Here is a 24,368-nt window from a genome sequence, read left to right on the forward strand (position 1 = left end):
GCTAACATAATTTCAAGGCTGCCTTAAAGAAACAAAGGGTATGTTGAACCACATAGCTAGAGAAAACTTAAAAAAAAAGTAAGTAAAGTATATAAAACAAGCATTTGTAGAACTGAGTTTAGTTTTAATAATCCACTAGTAAAATAAAAAATAATGTAAGTATTTCAGCCTAAGCTCGTCTAAAGAGTTTTTGAAAAATATATCAAACAACATTTTATTAACCAATTATTCCATTAAGTAATATTCAAAAGCTAACAAAAACAAAGTTAATACAGGGTAAATCTCAGTCAAATGAACACGAACTGTTTGCTTTTTTTTTTTTTCTTTTTGCTTGCTGGATTTTTCGCGTGTTATGGCAACCAGTCCGTGAAATAATAAGGAGCACATCAAACAGCATACATGGCCTCAGCTCATGGCGTCAGCGAAGCCAATGCGATGCTTTTCCATGTCAAATTCCGTATAATATTTGCCCAAGAAGACATCCCCCAGAATCCAGAGAGGTCCTTTGGGCGACGGCAGGTCCACGGCTATAAAGGCGGACGAGCAGATCCTGCGGTCCTGGAAGTTATCCCGGAAGACGTACTCGTGACCCTCAAGGAAAAAGCTACGATCTCCTATAGTGAAGATGATTTTGGGTAAGCTGGAAACATTTTCGCAGGGTATCAGAAACTGGCCGTACGACGAGGGTGTTCCCCCTATCGATTCATTGATGAGTATGGCCTGGTCGTAGGGTAAGGCCAAGAAGGAGGTTCCCGTATCAATTATCACCTCACAACCCCGCGGACACAGCTCCAGGTTCCTGATGGTGGCCGTTTCCATTCTCACCTGCCAATAAGCACGGTGGCTCACCTTGACATAGGTAAAATTGCCACTGTAGTAATTCGGATTGGAGCCGCCAAAGAATATGGCTCCACCCTCGTTGTCGCCATTCCTGCTCAGGTACACACTGAATATGGGTTTTAATAGCAGTCCTTGCTCCATCATGGCGTAAAATGGTGGCTGGATGTGCTGCATGGAGATTCTGCGATAGGCCAGCCCAAAGATGCCGTCGAACTTGGCCGCCAGGAAGATTGGGCCCGGCATTTCGGTGGCCTCCGCGAAGGTCTGATCCCGGATCTCCATGCCGGCCACCCGTACAGTATCGGTTGAGAGGAAGCCCGACAGACTTCCGCTGCCGTACTGGATGGCAAAGTGTTCTCCCCTGGCCTGGTGACTGGTCGACCTCTTGGCATAGTACCGGTTGTGAACCCTGCAGGCCACCATTGCAGACGAACAGGTGGCAGACGGCACCCAGAGATTCGAGGAGCCCGTGTCGAAGATCACCTGGAAGCTCTGAGGCGGTGTGCCAATGGTGATGGGTCCAAAATACTGGGCGTCCAGGTAACTGCTCAGCGGAGTAGTCCTCACTTGTGAGTCCCACTCGCCTCTCAAATGGCTGCCCTCCTCGGAGTACTTCAAACGCAGTCTGTCCATCCGGATGCCCAATTTCTCGAATCGATGACGGGCGGAGGGAAAGCGCCGCAAGGGAACGCTGTACAACTGCGGTCTGCAACTGACCGGAAGTAGCAGCAGCAGCGGAAGTAGCTGAAAGAGCAGCCACATAATCGCATCAAACGCAGACGATACCAAGTTATGTTAAAAAAAAGAGAGACAAGTGACTGTTTCAGTAAAAAAATCCAAGCAAAGGCAAGTTGATACAATGATGCGAACTCAAAAGTAGAGAGTGAAAAGCCACTCCCTGCCATACTTGTTATGTAATAAATTGTTTTTAAATATTTCCATTGCATATGCCAGGCTTCAGTTTTCAGATTTAAATGATTTCCAACAGGATGAGAACAGTTGGTACCCCTTAAAAACACTTCTTTAAAAGGTCAAACATTGAAATTAATTGAATACATAGTTTTAAGTACTGTTAACTCGTCTTTAAGTTTTTCAAATTTTTTTAAATTTGTATGTATTTTGGTTCCATGTGTATAACAGCAAAAACACCAAGTACCCCATCCTTGAAAATGAGCACTGGGTACAGCATAAAAATTTCCATAAAAATGTAATTGGAAATGTGAAACGTCTGTGTGGCAGCAGCTTCGAATCGAACTCAGATCGAATATGTTGGGGGAAAAGGACGAGCAAAACCTTTTCATTGCAATGTTAAAAGCGTCTAAAGGTGTCGAGTTCAAGTTGAGTCAATGTGTGAACTCAGTGTGTGTGTGTATGCACCGAAGGCAGGGGCTTCTAATTGTATTTGTTGGCATTGAACGGTGCTGTTCGATTGCACTTTCATTTCTACCCAGCCATTTGCATAAAGATGTGCTCAATTGCTTGGATACAAAAATATATAAAAAAGTATTTTTTTTTAAAGAAGCACTTTCAGAGCAAACAGCAAAGAGCGAAAGCTTTATTCATCATACGTCCCGTCGGACGCCAATTAAAACGTCAACCATCTGGCTTATGCGACAATAACAAGGCCTTCGATATAAATTGAAAAACGGAAGGGGAAGGCAGAAATCCCAAATCCCGAAAACCTTTTCAGACGACCTCCTCTTGAAAGCCGGCTGTCAATGACAGGCCACACCTGCGCTAATGGGCCAGGGAATACGACAATACCTTGGGGTATCTGCTCCTTTGTGTTATTATTGTCCCAGAAAAGTCGCTGGGGGCTTGGCGGCACAATTAATTATTGCATTTTGCGGACTGACTAAGGGTTCTGGTCTGGCCTAAAAAAGGATTGGCATGGAATTCGACGCAGAGCACTCGCCTCTTAATTGAAGGCGACTTTCCGGCCCCTGGGCAAATAACATTATCAGACAAATTCAAATTGCATTATGGCCATTAGGCAAAAAGCTCGGAGAGTTAAGCAGAACCTCATTGAATTAGGTAAACACAATTAAAGTTAAGGAAGAGCAAACTTTGTGCTTGTGATTCCGGGGCTGTCAGAAAAATCATTCGCTGGGACAGAGTTAAAGTCAAAAGTCATGTCGGTGACAGGAATTGTGGACATAATGCGGGGTGTGAGGTTCTTGAAAAGCTGTCACCGAGTGTCAAGAGCCAAAGAAAACTTGTGTGGCAACACTTGTTGATTTTTGCGAAAAGAAACGAAAAGTTTGTCGGTTTTTTCCTCTTTCGACCTGTGTCGACCACACGGAAAAAGGTAAACTCCGTCTCAAATTGGAAAGCGGAAATTGCAGGCAGCACATTTTGTATTCTTTGATGCTTATAAATTAGGTTTGGTCGAAAAACCTAAACAAAATGGGGGGAGGAAACAACTCCCTCATGGCTAATATGAAAGAGATAGAGGCAGGTATAAGCCGAAACCCACAGCTGGCCAAAAGTTTTTGCCAAGAACTGCAGGCCAAGTCGTTGATTCAAGGCATGTGGTCTTCGGTGCTTTTCCACTTCCCAAAAAAAAAAAACCAATTATTTCGTGAAACTTTGGTTCAGCTCTCTATCTACATTTTCGCCACACAAAAAAAAGGTCTGGCCATGAAGTTGACTCTTTAACTGGCTGGCTGAGAACAACCAAAAAATATTTATGTATACAGAACGTTGACTTGTTGCCGTTTTAAATTATTTATGGGCCAATTAGTGGGGTCGAAACAGACCAAAAACAGAACAAACTCCCGAGCTGGGTATCCAGTTTATTGATTTGTTTTGCATTTCGCATTCGCAGCCACAAAAACTTTTCTTTAACCCTAACCGAGTTCTTACCCTTAGCGGATAAATATGAATAGAGACCCTCTGAGGGTTTTGTGTAAACTCGAACTCGTATCCTCTGGCATGCATTTTGCCGTTGCAAATGTCAATGGAGCAGATGGAATATGGAAATAAATTGGCAATGCCAGGAGACGCAAAATAGTGGGGGAAATTGAAAAGTTTCTACCACAGGAGGTGTTACTCTTCCAGAGGATTACCGACTAAAAAGAATAATGCTGTGCAATTTATGAACGAAAGTGTGATGAATAAGGCTAACGGGGAAATGGACTTCTTAACTCATTAACACGTTGATTATCGCACTTAATCTTTGCGGTCGTCGGCGGGTAAATAAAGCCGTATTAAAGCCGTTTAGTTGCATCGCCAGCGGCATTGATTGATATCCTGCGTTGCTGGGGAGGCAATCAATTAGGCGCACTGCGATGTCAAACACTTTGCACTCAGTTTTGATTGATTTTCGCGGCAATAAAATAATGGAAATAACTGGAAGGGGCGGGGAGGTATTAATCGCAGTCCCAGTAATTAGTATTCACTAGAATTGCATATATGCCAACATCAAAGTGCTCTTTTTCGCAACTGCAGTCAACGGCACTGACTGGCTCAACTCCGCTGACGGCAGCTGCTGCCCCAATTCGATTTGCATAAAGAATGTTACTCGGTCGCGATGGCTGCCGGTGGAAATTGTTTTCAAACCGTCACCAGCAGGTGGATTGAGGAAGTTCTCTGTCATCCCCGCTGACGTCTTTAAGTTCCTGTTTTTCCAGTCAATCCACAGCAAAAGTTCAAAGTTTACTCCGCACAATGACGGAAACGCTTAAGCCGACAAGAGCAAATATTTTAATTAACCAAGGTCCTCGGGGGCAGAGATCCACTAAACGGAAGGGAAAGGAGAACATATCCTGTGGCCAAATTTTTCGGCAGCCACAGGCATTCGAGCGTGAGGCACGTCAAATGAAACACACATTATGGCCAAGGACTTCGGGGGAATTCCCGCCGCCATCTAGGCGCTAACTTTGGCCCTATTCATAATACATCTACACATAATTAAGGAGAGCTGCTGAAAAGGCAGAAGCTGCACATAAATCACATACGGCCCGAATGCTCATCTTTTTTTCTGCGGACACTGTTTTAATCAAAAGCGAAAGTTGCGCTACAGAGGATTTTTCGCTGGAATAGAATATATATTATTTTCGCATTTTATTCACACTTTCTATGATCCTTTTCGGTCGAGCAACCCCCTTTGTTTACAACATCTCTATTTGTTGTTAAAAAATGTTTGAAGCCGATTACATTTTTGCTGGAATTACTACTCTTGGGCCTAACTGAAACTTTTAATAACTTTTTCTGCGGAAAAGGCTTTTAAATTAATTCCTAGATTTAGCCGTTTAAAATTGTGATACATTTTTTTTAGGATCAAATTTAAATTTGTGTAAAAAATAAAATTCACTTTTGAGCTACACAAAAAAAAAACAAACAATGTAACCCCTATACTTTTTAGTTTAATTTATATACCGAAGAGTCAAAAACTGTAGTCTAGGGTCTTAATTTTAAACCTCAAAAGCTTTATTTTGAAACTTTCGTGGTTTAATTTAATACTTATCTTACTGATACATTTTTCATAGCTTAAAGTTTACGTATTAATTTTTGTGTAGTTTGTAGTTGATAACAGTTAAGTTATTTTCTCCCAGTGAGTAATCAATATGGTGAAACCTCTTCTACGTCCGTTTGTCCTGTTGACCTGATGCCAACTTGTTAATGTCTGAGTTCCTACGCTGTGCCTTAAATGCCCCGACTCTTGAGTGCTGGAGATGGCGTTAATTAAAGCAGCTGCCGAACCCTTTGAAAAAGATTTCTTGTATAGTGGCCGCCTAAGCGACTTATAATTGAGTTCCGTTTGCCGCGTTGCTGAAGTTGCCATTTTATGCGCACAATTTGGTTAATTAAAAAGCTACAATTGCGTTGGCATTTTTGTGGCGCCCCGTCGCCACTTGTCCCTCTTATCTGGGTCCTTCAGGTGCTGGCAAGTGTCCTTGTCGCCGGTTGGCAAGCGAAGGATCTTCAAGGCAACAGTTGCACACGACGCATATGTTGACGGAAGTTCGAAAGTTGAGGGGGCATCGGAGCTAAGGACTTGCCACACACTGATGTGATTCCATTTGCGACTTTGCCACACTTTAAGCATTATTTTTGCGAGGAGTTTGTTTGGATGGTTTGGCACTTGATTCCTTTAAACTGGTTTTGTTGCGGCGCTTTGGGCATTTCTATTAGGTTAAGCACGGAAACATGGTCACCACAATCGCCACTTCCGGCGGATAAATAAAACCACGAAACACAAAAAGAGAGCGAAATAAAGAAAGAAATCGCCGCATATCAAATTTAAAATCGAACAAACGTTTCGTGCATATTTCATGCACATTAAACATTTATTTATACTTTAATTTATATTTCGGCATGCATTCTCTACAAACAGAGCAGCAGTTGGAGTGGAATATTTACATTTTTACTCGGCTCTGAATTCTCTTTGCTATCTGGATTTTCCTTTTGTCTGCTTCTCGCTGTAGAAGTTATGTACCCTGTTATAGCAAGTGAGTATCGGGATTTGGGATCATAAATAAAATATATAGATTTGTTTAAAAAATAAAAATACTATATGATTGGAAAGAATAATAAACATTATTTTCTCAGAAAAATTTAGTAATTAATTAATTTGAGATGGATAAAATTGTGATTATTAAAAAAAAACTCCTTCTTTCTCGTTATAAAAATAAATATTTGTAAATGGAAAAACATAACAAATACCACCAAGTTTTTAAGAGGGTATTTTATAGTCTAGACTATAAAAACAACAGCCAGCATTTCTAGTTTTTATCTGTACTTGCATGGGCGCTTCTCATGCAACATTTATGAGCATTTTGGGGCTATACTGGCAGTAGTTGCCATGAATTCTGAGAACGCCGGAATGTGTGCAACGCTTTCAACTTAATATTTCCATGGGACGCTGCTAAGTGCTGAAGCCATTTGGACTCTAAGTTTCCCAAAAGTTGACCTTTAAAGCAGATGGCGGGCTAAGGGGAACCTTTTTTCCTAACTTGGGTCAATTAACTCATTAAACTTGACACTGTTTGCCGCGCTCAGGTCCAATTAGCGAACAATTAGGCCGCCCAAGGGCAGATTTTTCATCAGAAACCGAAATTTCAATTAATAATTAAACTGAAAAGTGTGCGCCAAGGCTACCCTTTAATGGGCTTCTACTACATTGTAAGGCCTGGTAGAATATTAAGGCTGGATAGGAGTCATAATAAAACGACAAAATTTTAGCTCTTCCCTGTCAGATTCATAAAATGTTGGTTTTGATAGAAAGTTTTGTCCATGAAACTTTTCGTACGCAGATTATCGTAAAAGATTTTTGAGATCCGTGGCGCTGTATTGTTGGCTGGCCAAACTGTTGCACACTTTTAGAAAAGTTGTGAGGAGCGGAACATGTGTTTACTGTGTCAACTTTTCCCTTCAACTTTTTCCATATTTGTAGCCATAGCAGCTTTATCAAAAGAAAAATTTCCTTGTGCTTTTTTTTTTTTAAACCACATAATCAGCATCATCAAAGGACATGAAGAACATCCCCTGAGCCGCAGTAAGAATCCCCCACAATAAAAGAGCAAAATGTTCACTGGAGAACGTGGAACATTTATTTAGATGCTCAGATTTTGTTTTGTTTTGTTTTCTTACAGAGAATTAATCCATTTGCACATTGAGTTACATTCAACAGTTACAGGTGGAGTAGATGGCGCATGGGGTTCTATGGTTGATCTATGGGATGGGGCTCTCAGCGGTTCACATAGACGACATCTAACAGTTTAAAACGATTGGCCTAACTTAACTTGCTTGCTTGCTTGCTCTGCTTGGTACTTGGTTTCGTTCTTTCATCGCACTCCTCCTAAATATAGTACTAGCTAACTAATCGCACTCGCAGACCTGCGGCACGGAAGTGGAATTCAATGAAAGTTCAGTCTCTTAAGATGCAGTTGCTAGGAATTTGCCTACACCGAGTTCTCCTCGAGTCCTTGCTGTAATTTCAAGAACGATTAGTCAGGGTCGGCAAAAGGGGCTTTCGAGGGAGAGATCCTCCACTCACCCTCATCAGAGGACTAATGGCCCGGGGCATTACGCTCAAAGTGCTGCCGGAGCTCATGGCATTGCCCCCCAACGTGGGCATCGTGTGCAGAGCATTGTTGGATCCCCGGTGGAGCGAAAGTGGAGCATGCTGACCCACCAGCGTCGTGGTGGTGGCCGAACTCACGCAGGACTCCCGCTTTCCGCGTCCATAGTAGCTGGTCAGAGGTCTGCAATGGGGGTCAGGTCGAGAAACACCGTCACTCCTTACCTCCAATGACCACCTATTCCCGGTAACTTACCGCATGCTCTCGGCTCGAGGCGAACCACCGCCTTTCGAGAAACTCTTCGTCGTGTATCTGCCGAGTTTAGAAAAGATCACAGAGATATAAAGATAAGTATCAATAAATGGTACAATAATAAATAAATAATAATAATAAATTCAAGAATACATGTTGCTATACACTGAGGGATTTTAAGTTGTTGAAAGGTTAATATTCTTGAAAGTAATTATTCAAAGTAGGTATTTTATTAAAGACCCTATTTAAAGTAATTAATGAGAATATTATTCCTGAATTTTCTTATAATTTTATAAATATTGTTAATATTGACAGCCTTGTTTTAGTTACCATTTAACAATTTTATTACTTTTTCGAGAGCTTATTAATGCAATTTTTTTCAAAACCAAATAATTTTTGTACATTTTGGTATGCGTACAGTGGTTAAACCTAAAAGTTAGAACTACTTACCTTCGGTTTTGGTTCAGCTGGATGGTGCGCGTGTCCCGCCACGTGGAAATGTGGTGTCTCAGAGCATTTCGCACCTCGGAGTTGAGAAAACAGTAGAACAGCGACACAGAGAAGCCCTGTGACATACATAAACCTTTAGGAAAAAAGTGGCGGCTTTAGCAGACAATCCCACCTGAGTGCTGAGTAAAGCCGCTCTCAGTACGGCAAACATGTGACCCATTAAGCCAGATTCCGAGGGACCAGCGAGCACCACCAGGTAGGTGATGCCGAAAAGGGGAATGAGCACCAACAGGGCCTTGGCTGCTTTCCTGTACTGACGAGTCTCCACTGTATTGGCCGAACGCAACTTTGTGATAAGAACCTAAGAGGATAGAAATCTGTTAATCTGGCTAACTTTTTCGGCAGCTTACACTCAGAAAATAATCGGAGATAGAAGGAATTGATCTTTAAAGTAAGTAATTTTAAAATATATGGCACCTATACAAATTGTAAGCTCATTTAACTCTTTTATTTAAAACTGGCTAGAAAGACAATGAGCTAAGCAATTTATGAAATTGTGCAGGAGGCATGTAAAATAAACAGGCAAATTAGAAGTAAGTTTGCATTTAACCTGAAGATCCTCTTTCTTTCATTTAAATAACCTTTTACATCTATATTTATAATCTTTGCAAATTTGAGCACTTTGTTATCCTAAACAAATTCAAAATAACTAAAATAAAAAAAATTTTGTTACCCAGTTTAGGCTTAAGGTCAAGTCGTATAAGCAATAACAAATTTTAGTATGAAGAAGACTTAAATTATTAATTCAATTTATTATGCGAATAAATGGATGATTTTTACTTAAAAAAAGGTTTTACTTTGGTCCCTGCTTAAATCCCTCTAAGTATATTTTATTGCAGTGTAAGGCCTTACGCACCCACATGATGCGCAGCAGGAAGGTTAGATTGATGATTAGCACGGCACAGACGGGTCCCTGGTATATCCAATCCACATGGGTCTCCTGCATCCAGGGACAGTTGATTTCATACTGTCAAGGGGGAGGCAAAGAGCAGAGTAGACTGAAAGGCAGCTTGGCGGTAATCGCAGGGCAGACTTACCTTTTCGGGGGTGCTGTAGGTGACCGTCAGACTCTTGGCCACCGCCCAGGTGACAACAAACAGGGCCGGACCACCTGTCAGCAGGGGGGAGACTTAATTGACCGCCCACTTGGAGACACTCGGACTTACCCCAGCCAATGGAGGCGTAGATGTTAAATCGCAGGTTGTCCCCCGAAAAGGTCTTCACCACCAGCATGTACAGGTACAGTCCCTCGACCAGCATCCAAAAGAAATTCGTCAGCGTGAAGAAGTGGAAGAGGGTGATCAGGGCAATGCAGCTGCCCACGCCACTCCGAATGGATATCTGAAGATTATAGAACAACTATTACTACACGTCTGTCAGCAGCATCCATGCCATGCCGTCAAGACACTCAAGTATGATTTAATAAAACTGCAATTACAATTATACCGCGGACATAAAACCCACCTGGACGGACAACAGGAGTATCCAGAACAAAGCCGACATGATGTACGTGAAGAACAAATTGGCGTGAATGGTGTTGCGCAGGCAACGCAGCTCCCTGCGGCGCAAAAAGATGGGCGGGGCAGTCGGGGGTTAAGCAAATACATATAAATGCCAGGCAGGGGTATTGGGGTCACCAGACCAGCTGGCATGGGTAGTCGACTCACTTAAAGTAGCCGAAAACAATCAGCGCCAGCGAGAGCGAGACCAGGCTGAGGGTATAGCCAATGTAGTAGATAATGGTGGGCAGCTCCACGATGACCTCAAACTCCGGCACCGATTCGGGGGCGGGCAGGTGGGCGCAGGCATCGTAGTTGGTGTACTTCTCCCAGGTCCCATTGGCGTGGCAGAACCTCGTTGCATTCTCTGGTCAAGATCGAAAAGGCAGGCAAAGAAAATGTCAACAATTTTAAAATAGACTGCATTCTATTTACTTTTTTTTGGCTCGATCAAAAGTTTACTTTTATTGAGGATGGCTGGAACCCAAAGCCTTGATATAGATGAGTTCAAGTAATAAGTTAAATTAAATCAAATTTAAATAATACTTTTCATACTGCAATGTTATGATGTCACTAATTGGATATACCACAGAAATGACAAGGGTATTAAAATTACATAAAAAGTTGTCTAAAAAAAAGGTTATTTTTATTTTCATAGCATAGTGATTTCTTTGGCACGCCCCAATATTGTTATTTATTTTTAGCTAGTCATTATTTTTAGCTGGCATTTAAGAGCCCATAATAGTCCAACGTTTTTTTAGTGTAATAAAAGGTCAGGAGGCAGCTTGATTCGCTTTCACTCACTGCTGCTATCGTAATGAATCCCCTGCAGCTCGTCCATGCACTGGAGCACCGCCAGCGTTCCGCGGGCAGTCCTTGGCCAGCACAGGATCGAGTCGAACTGGGTGAGGCAGTGGTCACTGGCGTTGCCATAGGTCGAGGCCTCGATGTGCTCCTGCAGCATGCACTGCAGCTCCACACTCTCACCGATGTCCGCTAGGTTGTGCAGCTCCAGGAGGGGATCACTCCCGCTGGCATTCACCGAATTGATGTGGTCGTGGTCAGTCATTCTACCACATCTTGACACTCAGAATTTTAAATTCTAAAATAAAACAGTTTAAAAGAATAGTTTTAAGGAGGGTGTTTACTATATATATTTATATTTTCTTTACAAATTATATACGCATATTTGCGTATTTCTATCCGATTTGTACCAGAATTTGTATTTAGACGCTTAATCAGTCAAATTAATCGAATTTGAAAACATATAATATGCAATACAAAATTTGCCAATTTTATATATGCAAAATATGCAAAATATATGCATAAGTATAAAAGCGCGACTGATAAGGATTTTATATTTATAAAATTAAATTTTGAGATAGTTGAAAAAATTATAACTTCCTTGCCATTCAAGTCAATGCATTTATTATCAAACTATTGTAAAGCTTAAACTATTGTTATTAAAGGCAAAATTTAAAGATATTTTAAAGAAATCCATAGGTAAATAATATTTTAAGTCTGTTTAATATCAGTGAAATAGCTATCAGAAAATACGTTTGTGAAATATCGACCATATATTAATTTAGTTTATAGTTTCATAATTTTTCGACAAATATAACAACATTGTAACTACAGTGATTTTGTATGTTAATGTCATGTTTGTTTTCACTACAATTATATCATACTAGGTTGTATGTAAAAAAAATGTTGTTCAAATTCGAAATGTATATTCAAGGGAGTAGAATTGTAGGCTTTAATGGCTCTTGATTGCTATCATCCGAATCAGAAAAGACAAAACCTAGCTTTTCCTTGCAGAATTCGTTCAATCAGAAAGTTATAATTCCCTCAATTGTTAGGGGATTCCCCGGCGGGTGGTTGGCATCTTAAAGGCCATAAATTCTCCGGGGAGCGGGCTTTAAGTCGCAGACCATTGCCATGGAAAGCAGGATGGCTAGTTAAGTAAATGCACAGGCCCAGTGCCATAAAAATTCATTAGTTTTGCCATCAAAGGCGGACAGAAGCCTCAGCAGATCAGAGGGATGGCAGCCTGTCGTCCTGCTTTCGGTATTGATATGGGGGCCATAAAATGGGAGTCAAAGGGCCCGAGTCAAGGTTGATGGTGATAGAAATTAGAAACGCTAACTTCCTGCCAAAGATTGGGGGCTGGGATGCCTTGTTTTGGTTCCTCTGCCTCAGATACGAAATCTCGCATTTATGTTTTGATAATAAATGGCATAAATGATGCATCGTTACATTAATGCATGACATAAAACTCAGGGCGGGAAATAAGACACACATACGAGATATTAAATATGTAGATGGCTTCTGGCTACAGTGCTCTAAAAAAGTTGAATGTACCCCAAAAAAAACCAAAGCGGAAGCAGTTGCCTCTCACTACTTAGCCTTGGTAAATTTAAAATAAACACGAAACCACATAACTCCCAGGGGAAACACCAAAAACCAATGCTTAAAATGGGTTTCTTAGAAGTGGCACCCAACCCAAGCCAATTACTTTCTGTGGAATTTCCGATTTACTCGGACAGCACTTTCCCCGAGCGATTTTCTAATTGGCAAAGGAATTTGCAGCCACAATTCATGAAATATTAAACCCTCAGGCAAATTGAATTCCCGCCCCGGGCTTGGGTGTTCTACTTCTGGCTCCCACTGTGTTTGCCTCTGTATTTTCTCTATCCATTGTTGCTCCTTTTTGTTTTCTCGTAAATTAACGCATGCACATAAAACAAAAGACTGGCTGATTATTACAGTATAGTACATGCCTACACGACTTTTCCGGAGTTTTCCATGGTCCTGGTTCATTAGCCGCTTGGTTACATATAACACATACGCCCCGTTGCCTGCTTTTCTTCAGCACAGCACATAACAGATAAGTTAAGACAGCAATATACAAGACAGGCACATTTTTAAGTTGAATGTATTAGAAAAGGGAAAAAATGAGAAGGGACCGCCTCTAATTACCTCATAAATAAAGTCGGACGAAATTAGAAAGCCTAAATTATGGCCATAACTGCTAATTGCATATTTGATTTCAGTTAAGTTAGCAGGCGCATCCACAGAACCCAACATCGGTGTGTGAATAAATGCAAATTCATTCTGACAGCTCGCTTGGACAAATTTCATTTATGTCCCGTCAATTTGACGAATGTCCCAGCCCGGCGGGAAAACAAGCAAAAACACACTCAGCTTGGACGAATCAACGGCGGCATAGAAAAGGACATTACCAGAAATATACGCCAGCATAAGAAATGGGTCCAGCAGACGATGGACAAATCACACACATCGTCCCTTCTGCTTCTCTGCCTTCTTTGCACACGCTATTATAGAAGATTGTATCTAATCTCGTACGATTGCACACAATGGATTTGCCAAAGGCGACACAACAAAAAAAATTTGGGGATTGTTGGGGGCATTGCTTGTGGATTCCTTACTTTTTATCCCGCCCTTGTGAGAGTTTCTGCAATTTCCGGCTGCTATAATGCTTATAAATGTTTGCTCGCAATTGCCGGGGATTTCTTTAGAGGATTGAAAATATAATAACACTGCGTATAGTGGCAAGCATTCGCATTTAGCACTTATCCCAAAAAAAGTATGCACAAAAAAGATTAAATTCCAGTTTTTTTTTTCGAGCCATTGAAGCCAGTTTTTTTTCCACTTAAACCTTCACAATTGGTCCGTCGTTGTGGGAAAGTGCTATTTTTGGTTCTCATTAATGAAGCTCATTAAATTTTATATGCATAACCTGCCAGAGCAGCAGTGGTAAAAAAGCGAAGCATTTACAATTTATAAACATGCCACACAAGAGACCAGCATCAGCATATTACGTATACGCCACATGAATACGGCCAAAGGCAGCCATGAAAGCCAGCACGCAGGCATAAGCGTATAGAAAGTTTGTAATTAAATTGCTCATTTAAGCGTGCAGGCAATGTTTTTGATCGGGAATACAGAAAGGAAATTGCTGGGGAAATATATAATAATCAGCATATTTATGGCAAGAAAAAGAAATGGCTCCTTTTATTTATCCTCGTTGGCCGCTTAAATTTAATGCATTTTCCTCGGGGGCCGATAAGGAAGAGCCAGTCTAGACTGTAGACTGTAGACAAGCCAACATTATAATTTGCAGGCACGCTCTGCCATTTCCATTTCCGTTTCCGCCTGAGCCGATCTGCTGGCCACTTCGAATGCTTAAGTCAGCACATATCCTTGGGCAGGAGAAGATGGGATGGGATGGAGTGGCGGAGGCGGAGGCGGACACTCAAGCGATTGGCCAACAAGTGTTGCGTTTTATTGTCTGGCATTTAACGGCTCTCCTTTGGCTTCCGCTCATTGTGTGCGGCACGTGCAGGCGCTTGCAGTTGGAGCTACGTGAGGGATAGTCCGTATAAGCATAAGCCCATAAAAAGCTGGCCTCCAAATCTGTTATTTATTGACCCAATAAAAATTTGGTTTAATGCATTACAAGTTGCCGAAATGCCATGGAGATTCGGCCGAGATTTACTCAGCTCGCAGCGGAAGTCCATAAAGCGAAGGGCAACAAGTTATCAGTTGGCTTATGGTGGCTATAGAGTGGATGGGGGATTGCTGATTTCTGGCCTAAAATTTTACCAATCGATACTGCAAACATGCAACATGCAATGGCTCCTCAGGCCCCCCAAAACCCATCATCTCGGCTCTTTCAACCGCACAATTTTCGCTTTGCTAACCGATTGCATTGTTCTCGGCAGGTGAGCGTGTGTGCCTGCTGCACTGGCATTTTAATTAACCACAATTTGTTAGCCTTTGCCTACATTCTTCGCTAACAAAGCTGGTATCCGCAGAATGGGATTCCTTGAACACTCCCCCTTATGTTTTACTTGGTATCCTTGGGCTTCCTCTGTATTAAACACTTTCACTTACTCGGCACTTTTCAGCTGACCACCGAAGCCACGGAGCCCGGGCCCTTTGTCCTTTTGACCACTTACTTGACCCGGCTTAAATGCGTTTAACGCCTTCTAAGCTGCGAAATGATTATGTTTAAGCTGCTTGATAGTTGCCTTGGTTATTGACACACGCCCACACACAGGGCCAAAACTTTATTGTGTTCCCATTTATGTGCGGGATTATTTGCTATAGCAACACTTAGGGCCAATGACTTTGAAAAGTTTTCTGAATTATACAGGGCAATTATTTGTTATTCATATATTTTGCTTATTTAAATTCACAATCTTTACTTGGCAATTACTTCAAAAATTAGTTTCCACTTAAGCGGTTTTGATTTCAACTTAATTCGAAACTCCGAACCGAACCGCACTCGTTCACATGCCGCTGATAACTGATGGGAAAGCCGAAGGATGTGTCTTAACAAGCCTCGCCTTCTTACCAAAAGGCGCCAATTTTGAGATCCACACGGGGAAAGCTCGCAAAGCTGCATTCCACAAGCTGTTGCCAAAGCTTTCCGCCAGTCAACAGGTGGAACGGAAGCAAAAAGCCGAGGGGAAGGGAGGTCCTCGAACAGGCACCGATTCGATTGCAGTTCTAATGCCCGGAAATCTGCCTATTTGATTTATGCAAATATTTGTTGGGACCCATGTTTGCCCAGCATTTCGCTGCCTGTTTGTTTAGGGAATGAGGAAAAGGGATACTCCGGATTTGGCAGAGAGATAATACGGATGTGAAACTCCACAGGCGGATGGGATGTCCTTTGAAGTCGCAGGTTGATTTAATTGCGAGTTCTGCAGCGCCTACGAAACACCTCTCACGTGGCCTAATCAAATTAAACTGAAGTGACAGCCCCACGGCGACTGGAAGTTATTGAAATATCAATACGGCTGGGCCTGTGCCAAATGGTTCCCGGAAAATGACTGAAATTAAATTGTTGCGAAAACAAAGGGAACATTTTTATTCACAGGCTAAATTTAATATCACCATGATAAACATTTAGACGGATGCTCTGACTGCTGGGTGCCTTGGAATGCGTGTGACACATGAGGGTTGTGGGATGATCCAGGGGGTGAGACTTTCTGGGGCTCAGAGTGTGGGAGTGGCGACATCCTTATCCAAACTGTTTGATTTTCAAACAAATGCTAATGTCAACTGCCACTCAGAAGCATTTAAATTCCAATTTAAAAATGCTTTCTCTCCATGCCCAAGAGCAAAGACATGTTCGTTGTCCTGTAGTGTGTTCTTCCCACTCGCTCTCTCTCTCTCTTTTTCTCTGTTTCACCGATTATCTGATTCTCCAGTTCCCTGTACGCATTAAAGCGTTCGTCCTGTCTCATGCATATTTAATGTCACACGCATTTTAATCGATATTTTTTCTGTCCCAGATTTCTACCTTCTCTTAAATGTTTGTCACACAATGTACCTCACTGTTTTTTATTTCAGTCGAGAACTGCCCTGGGAATCAGTTGAATGCATCAGCTTTGTTGCATGCATTGTTTTAATGTTGTATAGAATATGTTACTTTTTTTTAATTAACAAGATATACCCGAGGAAATCGAAAACTAAAACCAATCAGAGTGCGTAACTTTGATAAGTGCGTTTTAATTCATTGAAGATTATGAAGTTGCCTTTCTTTCATTTAAATAATGTACTGCCTCAGCATTTAAGCTCACCTTGAGGACAAAGGAGCTTCGTCGAAATTGTTTTATGCCCAAAAAGCCATCAGCTTAGTGGTAAGGAACATAAGGAGCAAATCACTGAGCAGAAGACACAACAGGCCCACAAAGGAGCAGCTCGCATGTATTTACACTGAAGAAATACTTTTTCTGTTGATAAATTATATACAATTTATATTTTACGATTTAAAATGTATCATTAAACATTTTTTTAATTGTTCTTCCTTATAATTTAAGAAATATATCTTGTTAACTTATCAAACAAAAACACTATTAAAGCTTGGTATAAACAACACAAAAATGTTGGGCCGTTTTTTTATATGAAGTTTTTTGATTTAAAAGCCACATTGGTAGCCCGAATATTAAACCTTAAAAGGCAAAAGTGTGACGATGGCGCCTCTATATACAACAAATTTGTGATATAAACTATTGTGACGAATTGCATTTCTTCCCTCTATATATTACTACATTACAATTAATTCATGTTAAACATCTCATTAATAAAAGTTAAGAAAGAGTTAATTTAAAGTATTGCCATTGGTTTAAATTATATATTTTTTCTTCTAGCTAGATTTAAGTTTTTGTTTAATTTGTATTTAAACCAGATCAATCATCTGCAGTGTTAAAGCGGGTCATGGATCGCTCCCAAAGCTCTTGTCTGGCCTTTTCGAGATTGTTCATCCTCTTGCTGATACTGAATAGCTCATCTTTGATATACTCGTTATCTGGCTGCTTTTTCTGGGCCTCCAAGTAGGCCTTGCGGGCACGCTCGTACTCCCCCAACTCGGCCAAGGCACGTCCCTCCTGGAAGAGCGTCCTCCAGGGGGGATTGTTGCCGGACAGACGGCGTATGTCCTTCATGACGTTGCAGGTCCACTTTGGCTTCTTCTTACTGTTGTAGCATATCATAAGGCCTAGGGAAAGGAGAATCAGCAAATCGGTCTGTTGGCGCTCCTCCTCGACATTGGCCATCCGGCAGTTCTTCAAGGACTTGATAGCCTTCTGAAAAGCAGTCACCGCATTGGGATAGCGCAATCGCTTCACCCAAATCTTGCCCTCCTTGTACAAGTCCTTTGCCTGGGGAAATACCACATAGAACTTGTCGCGCTCCTCCTTGGGAATCTCGTTATCCGGAATCGGCGAGTAGTCGATGACCTCCACCTGGAACAGTGCATCCGCCTTGGGTTTGATGTGGGGCGGAGCTCCCAGCTCGCCGAAGAGCAGCTCGTTGGATATCACAAAGTCCGCCTGTTCGTAGGGTCGCATGGTGCGAACAGCAGCCTCTAGACCCTTGAGCACCATGTCCCCACCAGTCTCGAATTCTTGCAACTTCGCAGACTCAAAGGCAGCCTCCTCTCCCTCCCAGTAAGCCCTGTACCTAATTGACACCCGGGCTTTTTCCGGCACCGGATCTCGCTCCTCATGACCTTCGCGAGTAGTACCCTTGTAGATGTTCTCATCGATGCGGCTCATCAGAGTCCGAAGGTTGTCGAGGGATCCTGTCCAGGGGGAGGCCACTGCTCCGTAATCCGCATCTTTGTCGTCATCGTAATACTTTTGCTCATTCATGTCCCACATCTCTAAGAGTTCACTGCCGAATCGAGGAAATTCTTTTAAACAAAAGTTTTTTAATATCTTGGCACTTACAAAAAGGCTAAAGATCTAAACGGCCGGTATTAAATAACAAATGTTTTGATTTCACAAAATATTATTACCTATTAAATGCGCTCTATTTTTTTTAATATAGAAACTGACAAGCAAAAGAGATGACTGGGCTCTATTTCATATAGTGTTGCAATAGTGTTGCAAAATTGTGTATATCCAACAAACAATATTCACTTATTAGAAGCTTTAGCCAGTTGGCATTTGTATGATTTCAAAAAAAAATTCGCTTTGCTGGCATTTTTTTTTTTATTGCCGAACAAGCAAATATACTCGCAGCAATAAGTTATTAACAAATACGGCTGAGGAAAAGTGAATACGTCAAGATTTGTTTTCGTACTGCCTTTATTAAGCACGTATTTGGGTTTATATATACGATTTGGGGTAATAAGGGTATTTCTGGTACAGAGTTTGCAGAACTTAAGTCTAAAAAACCAACAATTATCTACCAGATGTCAGGATTTTAAAGTTTAAACAGATTATCAGGTAGATGGTGCGAAGACGTGTTTAACGGCTTATAAAAATGTTTTATGGCCCAGACACATTATTTAGGTAGAAGTAACATTATGTCGAAATTGTAAAGCACTAGTCGCTTATATAAAAGTCATGTTTTAAATCAGGCCTTTTAAAATGAAATAAATATCTAACAACTTAAAAAAACCACAAATTGGAAAATAAAAACCAAATAATAAGCAAACTCAACAGAAATGTCATCCACCCTGATCGTTTTTATTCTGCTCATCTACTTATAAGTCATAAATTCAAACAGATGTTCAAACTACAGATCCATTGACATTGTTACATGAGCAGAGCTCGAACCACTCGTACATCTTACTATTTTTGGTAACAAATAAATTTGATGTCGTTTCTCCCAGTGCACCCACACACGACAGCCGGTGGTGGGAGCACTCAACAATTACTTAGCTGGCATCTTCAACGCCTCGGTGCCTCTGGTCTCGCCTTTCAGCATTCTTATTAATTACACGCCGCGCTAATTAGGATGTAACGGAATAGCGAAAGGATTATCCGCAGCTTTACCTGAATGCCTTGGATGTGAGTCACTCACTCGGCTGAATTCCGCTTTTATCGCCCGTTCATATTAGTTTTGCCCAATTTGCGGCAGCTTCTGGTGTTTCCCCAATTTTGTCACGCACGACCTGCCTGCCAAATAATCGAGTGGAATCGAGTCCAGTCATCAGTTAGCCAAGCTTTGTGAGCCGGCTGATGTTTGCTCTCAGCCTTCGGCGGACGCATTGAACCAACAAACAATGGCAAGCGACCCAACTTCATTACATGCCCATTAAAAACGCGCCGAATTCGGCTATATAAAGCGGCTGGCGGTGAGCTGGAAAAATTTTATACATTTTGCGGCACCACAGCGGAGATTAATCACTCTATCATAAATATGCAAAAATCAATCGTTTCTTTGGGCTTGCTGCTTCTATTGCTGGAATGTGCTCAGGCGGCTTTTAACTGTTCAGCGCCGCCTAGCTTCAATAATTTTGTAAGAGAAATCAATGGCAGGAGGGTCTCCTGTCTCTGAAATAATAGGTCAATCTTTCAGGACATTAACACTTGCTGTCGTACTCCGGAATTGGACATGGGGGATGTGCCGCAGAAGTGCCAAGAATACGTGAGTGGCTTGAAGTCGGCCAATTCCAAATATCCCAGCTTTGCCCATCTGGTATGTAGCCATGTGTTTTTAATGGAAGTGTGTCCTTTCAGTACTGTAACTATTTCAGTGTTATCCTGACTGCATCTATCGGGAAACGGGAGCCATGGTCAATGGAAAAATCAGAATGGAGAGGGTAAAGCAGTATTTGGAACAGCATGTTCATCGACGGGATCAGGATATAGTCTCCCATATAGTGCACTCCTTTGAGACCTGTCTGTCGAACGGTGCGTATACTTATCTTACAAACCTTACAAATCAACTTTAGTTCTCTTTCCCAGTTAAAGGTCACATGAAGTCATCGAACATTGAGTCCTATAAAGTCCTGCCCCATGGCTGTTCACCTTTTGCCGGAATACTATATAGTTGTGTGAATGCCGAGACTTTCCTCAACTGCCCTCCAAAGATGTGGAAAAATGAAAAACCATGCAATTTGGCCAAGGAATTCGCCCAGCAGTGCAATCCCCTGCCGCACGTTCCGCTTCCCAGCAGTTGATGGCCCATATAGATTTACACATTTGTAAAATGTTAACAAACACTTTAAGTAAAAGTTTCGTTCATTAAGTTTAATCGATGACTTGCTTTTTAAATATCATCAATAACCGACCACCATTTTTTGAACATTAGGCTGCAAATTGACCATGACAAATGAGCACGAATACTTTCCGCCCGATTCTATTGGACCTTATGATCAGTTAAAGTTCAATGTTCGACTGGGCAACAGTGGTCTATTAACCTGCCATGAACCAGTTAACCTTTGTCAGCTGCCTTTTGTTTTGTTCGACTGTTCAAGCTGCTTTTCAGGACTTTGTGATTGCTCCAGGGGTAAATAAACTTAAGCCTGCTCATGGATGAATATAATATTTATTTTAAATTTAGTCTTACGAAGGTGATAACGAATTATCCACAGACAGAAAGGATTTTTATGAGGAGGAAATGGGTGAGGAAATCATGATCTCTCTGCAAGATGTACAGCATGAGGGTGTTGTGGATACCAATCTGCTGATGAAAGCCTTAATGCAACATGCTAAACGCTTGGGCATGAGTTTAGATGAGTTAGGTAAGCAACAAAACCATATTGCATACTAAGAAAGACATTAGAGATGACAACTTTATTTAATAGCCAACTTAAATATGGAGGGAGAAGAAGGGGAGTCTATCAACCAATTGGGCTGCTCATCTGGGCATGATGGCTTTGCATTCCAAGAAAAACCCACCTGGCGGGACGTACTCTTTAACTAAGCCAAATAAATGGCATCACGCAGTGATCAAGGCAGCTAAATTATTGTGATTTATTTCATTTTAATGGACTAGCCAGTTAAAAGTCGTCGCAACGAATATTTGAAAAATGGTCAATTTTTAACTGTGAATGCTATTTGATTGGAAATTTAATGACGAATACACCAATGTATGACATTCCATCCTTTGACTATTACTTCCCAGTGTTTTAATAGAAAAAACAGACTTTGAAGGTGTTTTTTTTTTAGGTGTTTGGAGACTTGTCAAAAAACAAAATCCCAAAAAGTCTTTTGGTTGTAACTTGGCCAAAATTAGACGTATAGCCATAAGACTGACTGTTTTGTACAGCTGGCAACCTACTCTACCCATCCATAATCGGGTTAGAAAAACTAACTTTGTTTTGATACTAAAACCGATTTGTGAAATTCGTTTTTTGAAAACTTAATTTTATGGCCAATTTTCGCATTTTTGATAAGGGTGGGGGTCATCATTTTTTTCAAAAATTTGAAAATCTGAAAAAATTTTAACTGCGGATGCCATTTGATAGGCAATTTAATGACAAATTCAGTGATGTATAACATTCCAACATTTGACTAATACTTTTCAGCGTTTTGATAAAAAAACTGATTTTTTAGGTGTGTTTTTTAGGTTTTTGGAGACTTGTCAAAAAACAAAATCCCAAAAATTCTTTTTGTTGTAACTTGGCCAAATTTAGACGTATAACCATAAGACTGACTGTTTTGTACAGCTGACAACCTATTCTATCCATCCTATCAAATAGCATTCTCAGTTAAAATTTTTTCAGATTTTCAAAATTTTGAAAAAAATGATGACCCCCACCCTTATCAAAAATGCGAAAATTGGCCATAAAACTAATTTTTCAAAAAACGAATTTCAAAAATCGGTTTTAGTATCAAAACAAAGTTAGTTTTTCTAACCCGATTATGGATGGGTAGAAGTAGGTTGCCAGCTGTACAAAACAGTCAGTCTTATGGCTGTACGTCTAATTTTGGCCAAGTTACAACAAAAAGACTTTTTGGGATTTTGTTTTTTGACAAGTCTCCAAAAACCTTCAAAAAAAACACTTAAAAAATCAGTTTTTCTATCAAAACGCTGAGAAGTATTAGTCAAATGTTGGAATGTTATACATCACTGAATTTGTCATTAAATTGCCTATCAAATGGCATTCGCAGTTAAAATTTTTTCAGATTTTCAAATTTTGAAAAAAATGATGACCCCCACCCTTATCAAAAATGCGAAAATTGGCCATAAAATTAATTTTTCAAAAAACGAATTTCACAAAATCGGTTTTAGTATCAAAACAAAGTTAGTTTTTCTAACCCGATTATGGATGGGTAGAATAGGTTGCCAGCTGTACAAAACAGTCAGTCTTATGGCTATACGTCTAATTTTGGCCAAGTTACAACAAAAAGACTTTTTGGGATTTTGTTTTTTGACAAGTCTCCAAAAACCTAAAAAAAACACCTTAAAAAATCAGTTTTTCTATCAAACGCTGAGAAGTATTAGTCAAATGTTGGAATGTTGTACATCACTGAATTTGTCATTAAATTGCCTATCAAATGGCATTCGCAGTTAAAATTTTTTCAGATTTTCAAAATTTTGAAAAAAATGATGACCCCCACCCTTATCAAAAATGCGAAAATTGGCCATAAAATTAATTTTTCAAAAAACGATTTCCAAAAATCGGTTTTAGTATCAAAACAAAGTTAGTTTTTCTAACCCGATTATGGATGGGTAGAATAGGTTGCCAGCTGTACAAAACAGTCAGTCTTATGGCTATACGTCTAATTTTGGCCAAGTTACAACAAAAAGACTTTTTGGGATTTTGTTTTTTGACAAGTCTCCAAAAACCTAAAAAAAACACCTAAAAAATCAGTTTTTCTATCAAAACGCTGAGAAGTATTAGTCAAATGTTGGAATGTTATACATCACTGAATTTGTCATTAAATTGCCTATCAAATGGCATTCGCAGTTAAAATTTTTTCAGATTTTCAAAATTTTGAAAAAAATGATGACCCCCACCCTTATCAAAAATGCGAAAATTGGCCATAAAATTAATTTTTCAAAAAACGATTTCCAAAAATCGGTTTTAGTATCAAAACAAAGTTAGTTTTTCTAACCCGATTATGGATGGGTAGAATAGGTTGCCAGCTGTACAAAACAGTCAGTCTTATGGCTATGCGTCTAATTTTGGCCAAGTTACAACAAAAAGACATTTTGGGATTTTGTTTTTGACAAGTCTCCAAAAACCCAAAAAAAAACACCTTTAAAGTCGGTTTTTGTATCAAAACCCTAGGAAGTAACAGTCAAAGGATGGAATGTCATACATCACTGAATTTGTCATTAAATTGCCTATCAAATGGCATTCGCAGTTAAAATTTTTTCAGATTTTCAAAATTTTGAAAAAAATGATGACCCCCACCCTTATCAAAAATGCGAAAATTGGCCATAAAATTAATTTTTCAAAAAACGAATTTCCAAAAATCGGTTTTAGTATCAAAACAAAGTTAGTTTTTCTAACCCGATTGTGGATGGGTAGAATAGGTTGCCAGCTGTACAAAACAGTCAGTCTTATGGCTGTACGTCTAATTTTGGCCAAGTTACAACAAAAAGACTTTTTGGGATTTTGTTTTTTGACAAGTCTCCAAAAACCTTAAAAAAAACACTTAAAAAATCAGTTTTTCTATCAAAACGCTGAGAAGTATTAGTCAAATGTTGGAATGTTGTACATCACTGAATTTGTCATTAAATTGCCTATCAAATGGCATTCGCAGTTAAAATTTTTTCAGATTTTCAAAATTTTGAAAAAAATGATGACCCCCACCCTTATCAAAAATGCGAAAATTGGCCATAAAATTAATTTTTCAAAAAACGATTTCCAAAAATCGGTTTTAGTATCAAAACAAAGTTAGTTTTTCTAACCCGATTATGGATGGGTAGAATAGGTTGCCAGCTGTACAAAACAGTCAGTCTTATGGCTATACGTCTAATTTTGGCCAAGTTACAACAAAAAGACTTTTTGGGATTTTGT

The 24,368-nt window shown here is 40.3% G+C and overlaps 5 protein-coding genes across 13 annotated transcripts; 2 read left to right on the forward strand and 3 right to left on the reverse strand.

The window, feature by feature from the left end:
- Positions 1–277: 277 nt before the first annotated feature.
- LOC128254664 (lysosomal aspartic protease) lies at positions 278–1,720 on the reverse strand. The gene has a single exon (XM_052983867.1). The coding sequence runs from the start codon at positions 1,600–1,602 to the stop codon at positions 406–408; it is 1,197 nt and encodes a 398-aa protein (XP_052839827.1). The 5' UTR covers positions 1,603–1,720; the 3' UTR covers positions 278–405.
- A 5,659-nt stretch (positions 1,721–7,379) lies between these two features.
- LOC128255040 (diuretic hormone receptor) lies at positions 7,380–15,451 on the reverse strand. Of its 5 annotated transcripts, none has more exons than XM_052984476.1 (12): positions 15,369–15,451; positions 10,931–11,228; positions 10,295–10,493; positions 10,092–10,185; positions 9,794–9,968; positions 9,665–9,738; positions 9,484–9,594; positions 8,740–8,928; positions 8,568–8,683; positions 8,121–8,177; positions 7,841–8,048; positions 7,380–7,772 (listed from the first exon to the last, which is right to left on the reverse strand). In XM_052984476.1, the coding sequence occupies exons 2-12, from the start codon at positions 11,193–11,195 to the stop codon at positions 7,746–7,748; spliced, it is 1,515 nt and encodes a 504-aa protein (XP_052840436.1). In that variant the 5' UTR covers positions 11,196–11,228; positions 15,369–15,451; the 3' UTR covers positions 7,380–7,745. The 5 variants fall into 5 exon arrangements, with proteins under 5 accessions (XP_052840436.1, XP_052840435.1, XP_052840434.1 ...); XM_052984475.1 differs by having other exon boundaries at positions 15,109–15,445; XM_052984474.1 differs by having other exon boundaries at positions 15,044–15,445.
- A 1,836-nt stretch (positions 15,452–17,287) lies between these two features.
- Positions 17,288–18,730, reverse strand: LOC128254705 (inactive peptidyl-prolyl cis-trans isomerase shutdown). 4 transcript variants are annotated; one of them, XM_052983947.1, is made up of 2 exons: positions 18,583–18,730; positions 17,288–18,334 (listed from the first exon to the last, which is right to left on the reverse strand). In XM_052983947.1, exon 2 carries the CDS (start codon positions 18,319–18,321, stop codon positions 17,350–17,352), a length of 972 nt encoding a protein of 323 aa, XP_052839907.1. In that variant the 5' UTR covers positions 18,322–18,334; positions 18,583–18,730; the 3' UTR covers positions 17,288–17,349. The 4 variants fall into 4 exon arrangements, with proteins under 4 accessions (XP_052839907.1, XP_052839911.1, XP_052839910.1 ...); XM_052983951.1 differs by lacking the exon at positions 18,583–18,730 and adding an exon at positions 18,499–18,533; XM_052983950.1 differs by lacking the exon at positions 18,583–18,730 and adding an exon at positions 18,459–18,527.
- Positions 18,731–19,183: 453 nt separating this feature from the next.
- On the forward strand, positions 19,184–20,604 carry LOC128254711 (uncharacterized). Of its 2 annotated transcripts, none has more exons than XM_052983959.1 (4): positions 19,184–19,909; positions 19,970–20,089; positions 20,148–20,304; positions 20,359–20,604. In XM_052983959.1, the coding sequence occupies exons 1-4, from the start codon at positions 19,811–19,813 to the stop codon at positions 20,571–20,573; spliced, it is 591 nt and encodes a 196-aa protein (XP_052839919.1). In that variant the 5' UTR covers positions 19,184–19,810; the 3' UTR covers positions 20,574–20,604. The 2 variants fall into 2 exon arrangements, with proteins under 2 accessions (XP_052839919.1, XP_052839922.1); XM_052983962.1 differs by having other exon boundaries at positions 20,365–20,604.
- Positions 20,605–20,791: 187 nt separating this feature from the next.
- LOC128254954 (uncharacterized) lies at positions 20,792–21,321 on the forward strand. Its single transcript, XM_052984351.1, has 3 exons — positions 20,792–20,902; positions 20,957–21,137; positions 21,201–21,321. The coding sequence occupies exons 1-3, from the start codon at positions 20,819–20,821 to the stop codon at positions 21,317–21,319; spliced, it is 384 nt and encodes a 127-aa protein (XP_052840311.1). The 5' UTR covers positions 20,792–20,818; the 3' UTR covers positions 21,320–21,321.
- The last annotated feature ends 3,047 nt before the right edge of the window (positions 21,322–24,368 follow it).

This window comes from Drosophila gunungcola (genome assembly GCF_025200985.1).
Source record: "Drosophila gunungcola strain Sukarami chromosome 2R unlocalized genomic scaffold, Dgunungcola_SK_2 000006F, whole genome shotgun sequence".
Classification (NCBI taxonomy): domain Eukaryota; kingdom Metazoa; phylum Arthropoda; class Insecta; order Diptera; family Drosophilidae; genus Drosophila; species Drosophila gunungcola.

Coding starts and splice junctions, on each gene's coding strand:
- LOC128254664 (XM_052983867.1), bottom strand. CDS start 1,602: ATGTGGCTGCTCTTTCAGCTACTTCCGCTGCTGCTGCTACTTCCGGTC.
- LOC128255040 (XM_052984476.1), bottom strand. CDS start 11,195: ATGACTGACCACGACCACATCAATTCGGTGAATGCCAGCGGGAGTGAT. Junction 9,739..9,793: donor CTACGCCTCCATTGGCTGGG/GTAAGTCCGAGT, acceptor CCCTGCTGACAG/GTGGTCCGGCCCTGTTTGTT. Junction 9,595..9,664: donor CCTACAGCACCCCCGAAAAG/GTAAGTCTGCCC, acceptor CCCCCTTGACAG/TATGAAATCAACTGTCCCTG.
- LOC128254954 (XM_052984351.1), top strand. CDS start 20,819: ATGAACCAGTTAACCTTTGTCAGCTGCCTTTTGTTTTGTTCGACTGTT. Junction 20,903..20,956: donor ACTTTGTGATTGCTCCAGGG/GTAAATAAACTT, acceptor TTTTAAATTTAG/TCTTACGAAGGTGATAACGA. Junction 21,138..21,200: donor CATGAGTTTAGATGAGTTAG/GTAAGCAACAAA, acceptor TTTATTTAATAG/CCAACTTAAATATGGAGGGA.
- LOC128254711 (XM_052983959.1), top strand. CDS start 19,811: ATGCAAAAATCAATCGTTTCTTTGGGCTTGCTGCTTCTATTGCTGGAA. Junction 19,910..19,969: donor CGCCTAGCTTCAATAATTTT/GTAAGAGAAATC, acceptor TCAATCTTTCAG/GACATTAACACTTGCTGTCG. Junction 20,305..20,358: donor TGAGACCTGTCTGTCGAACG/GTGCGTATACTT, acceptor TCTCTTTCCCAG/TTAAAGGTCACATGAAGTCA.
- LOC128254705 (XM_052983947.1), bottom strand. CDS start 18,321: ATGTGGGACATGAATGAGCAAAAGTATTACGATGACGACAAAGATGCG.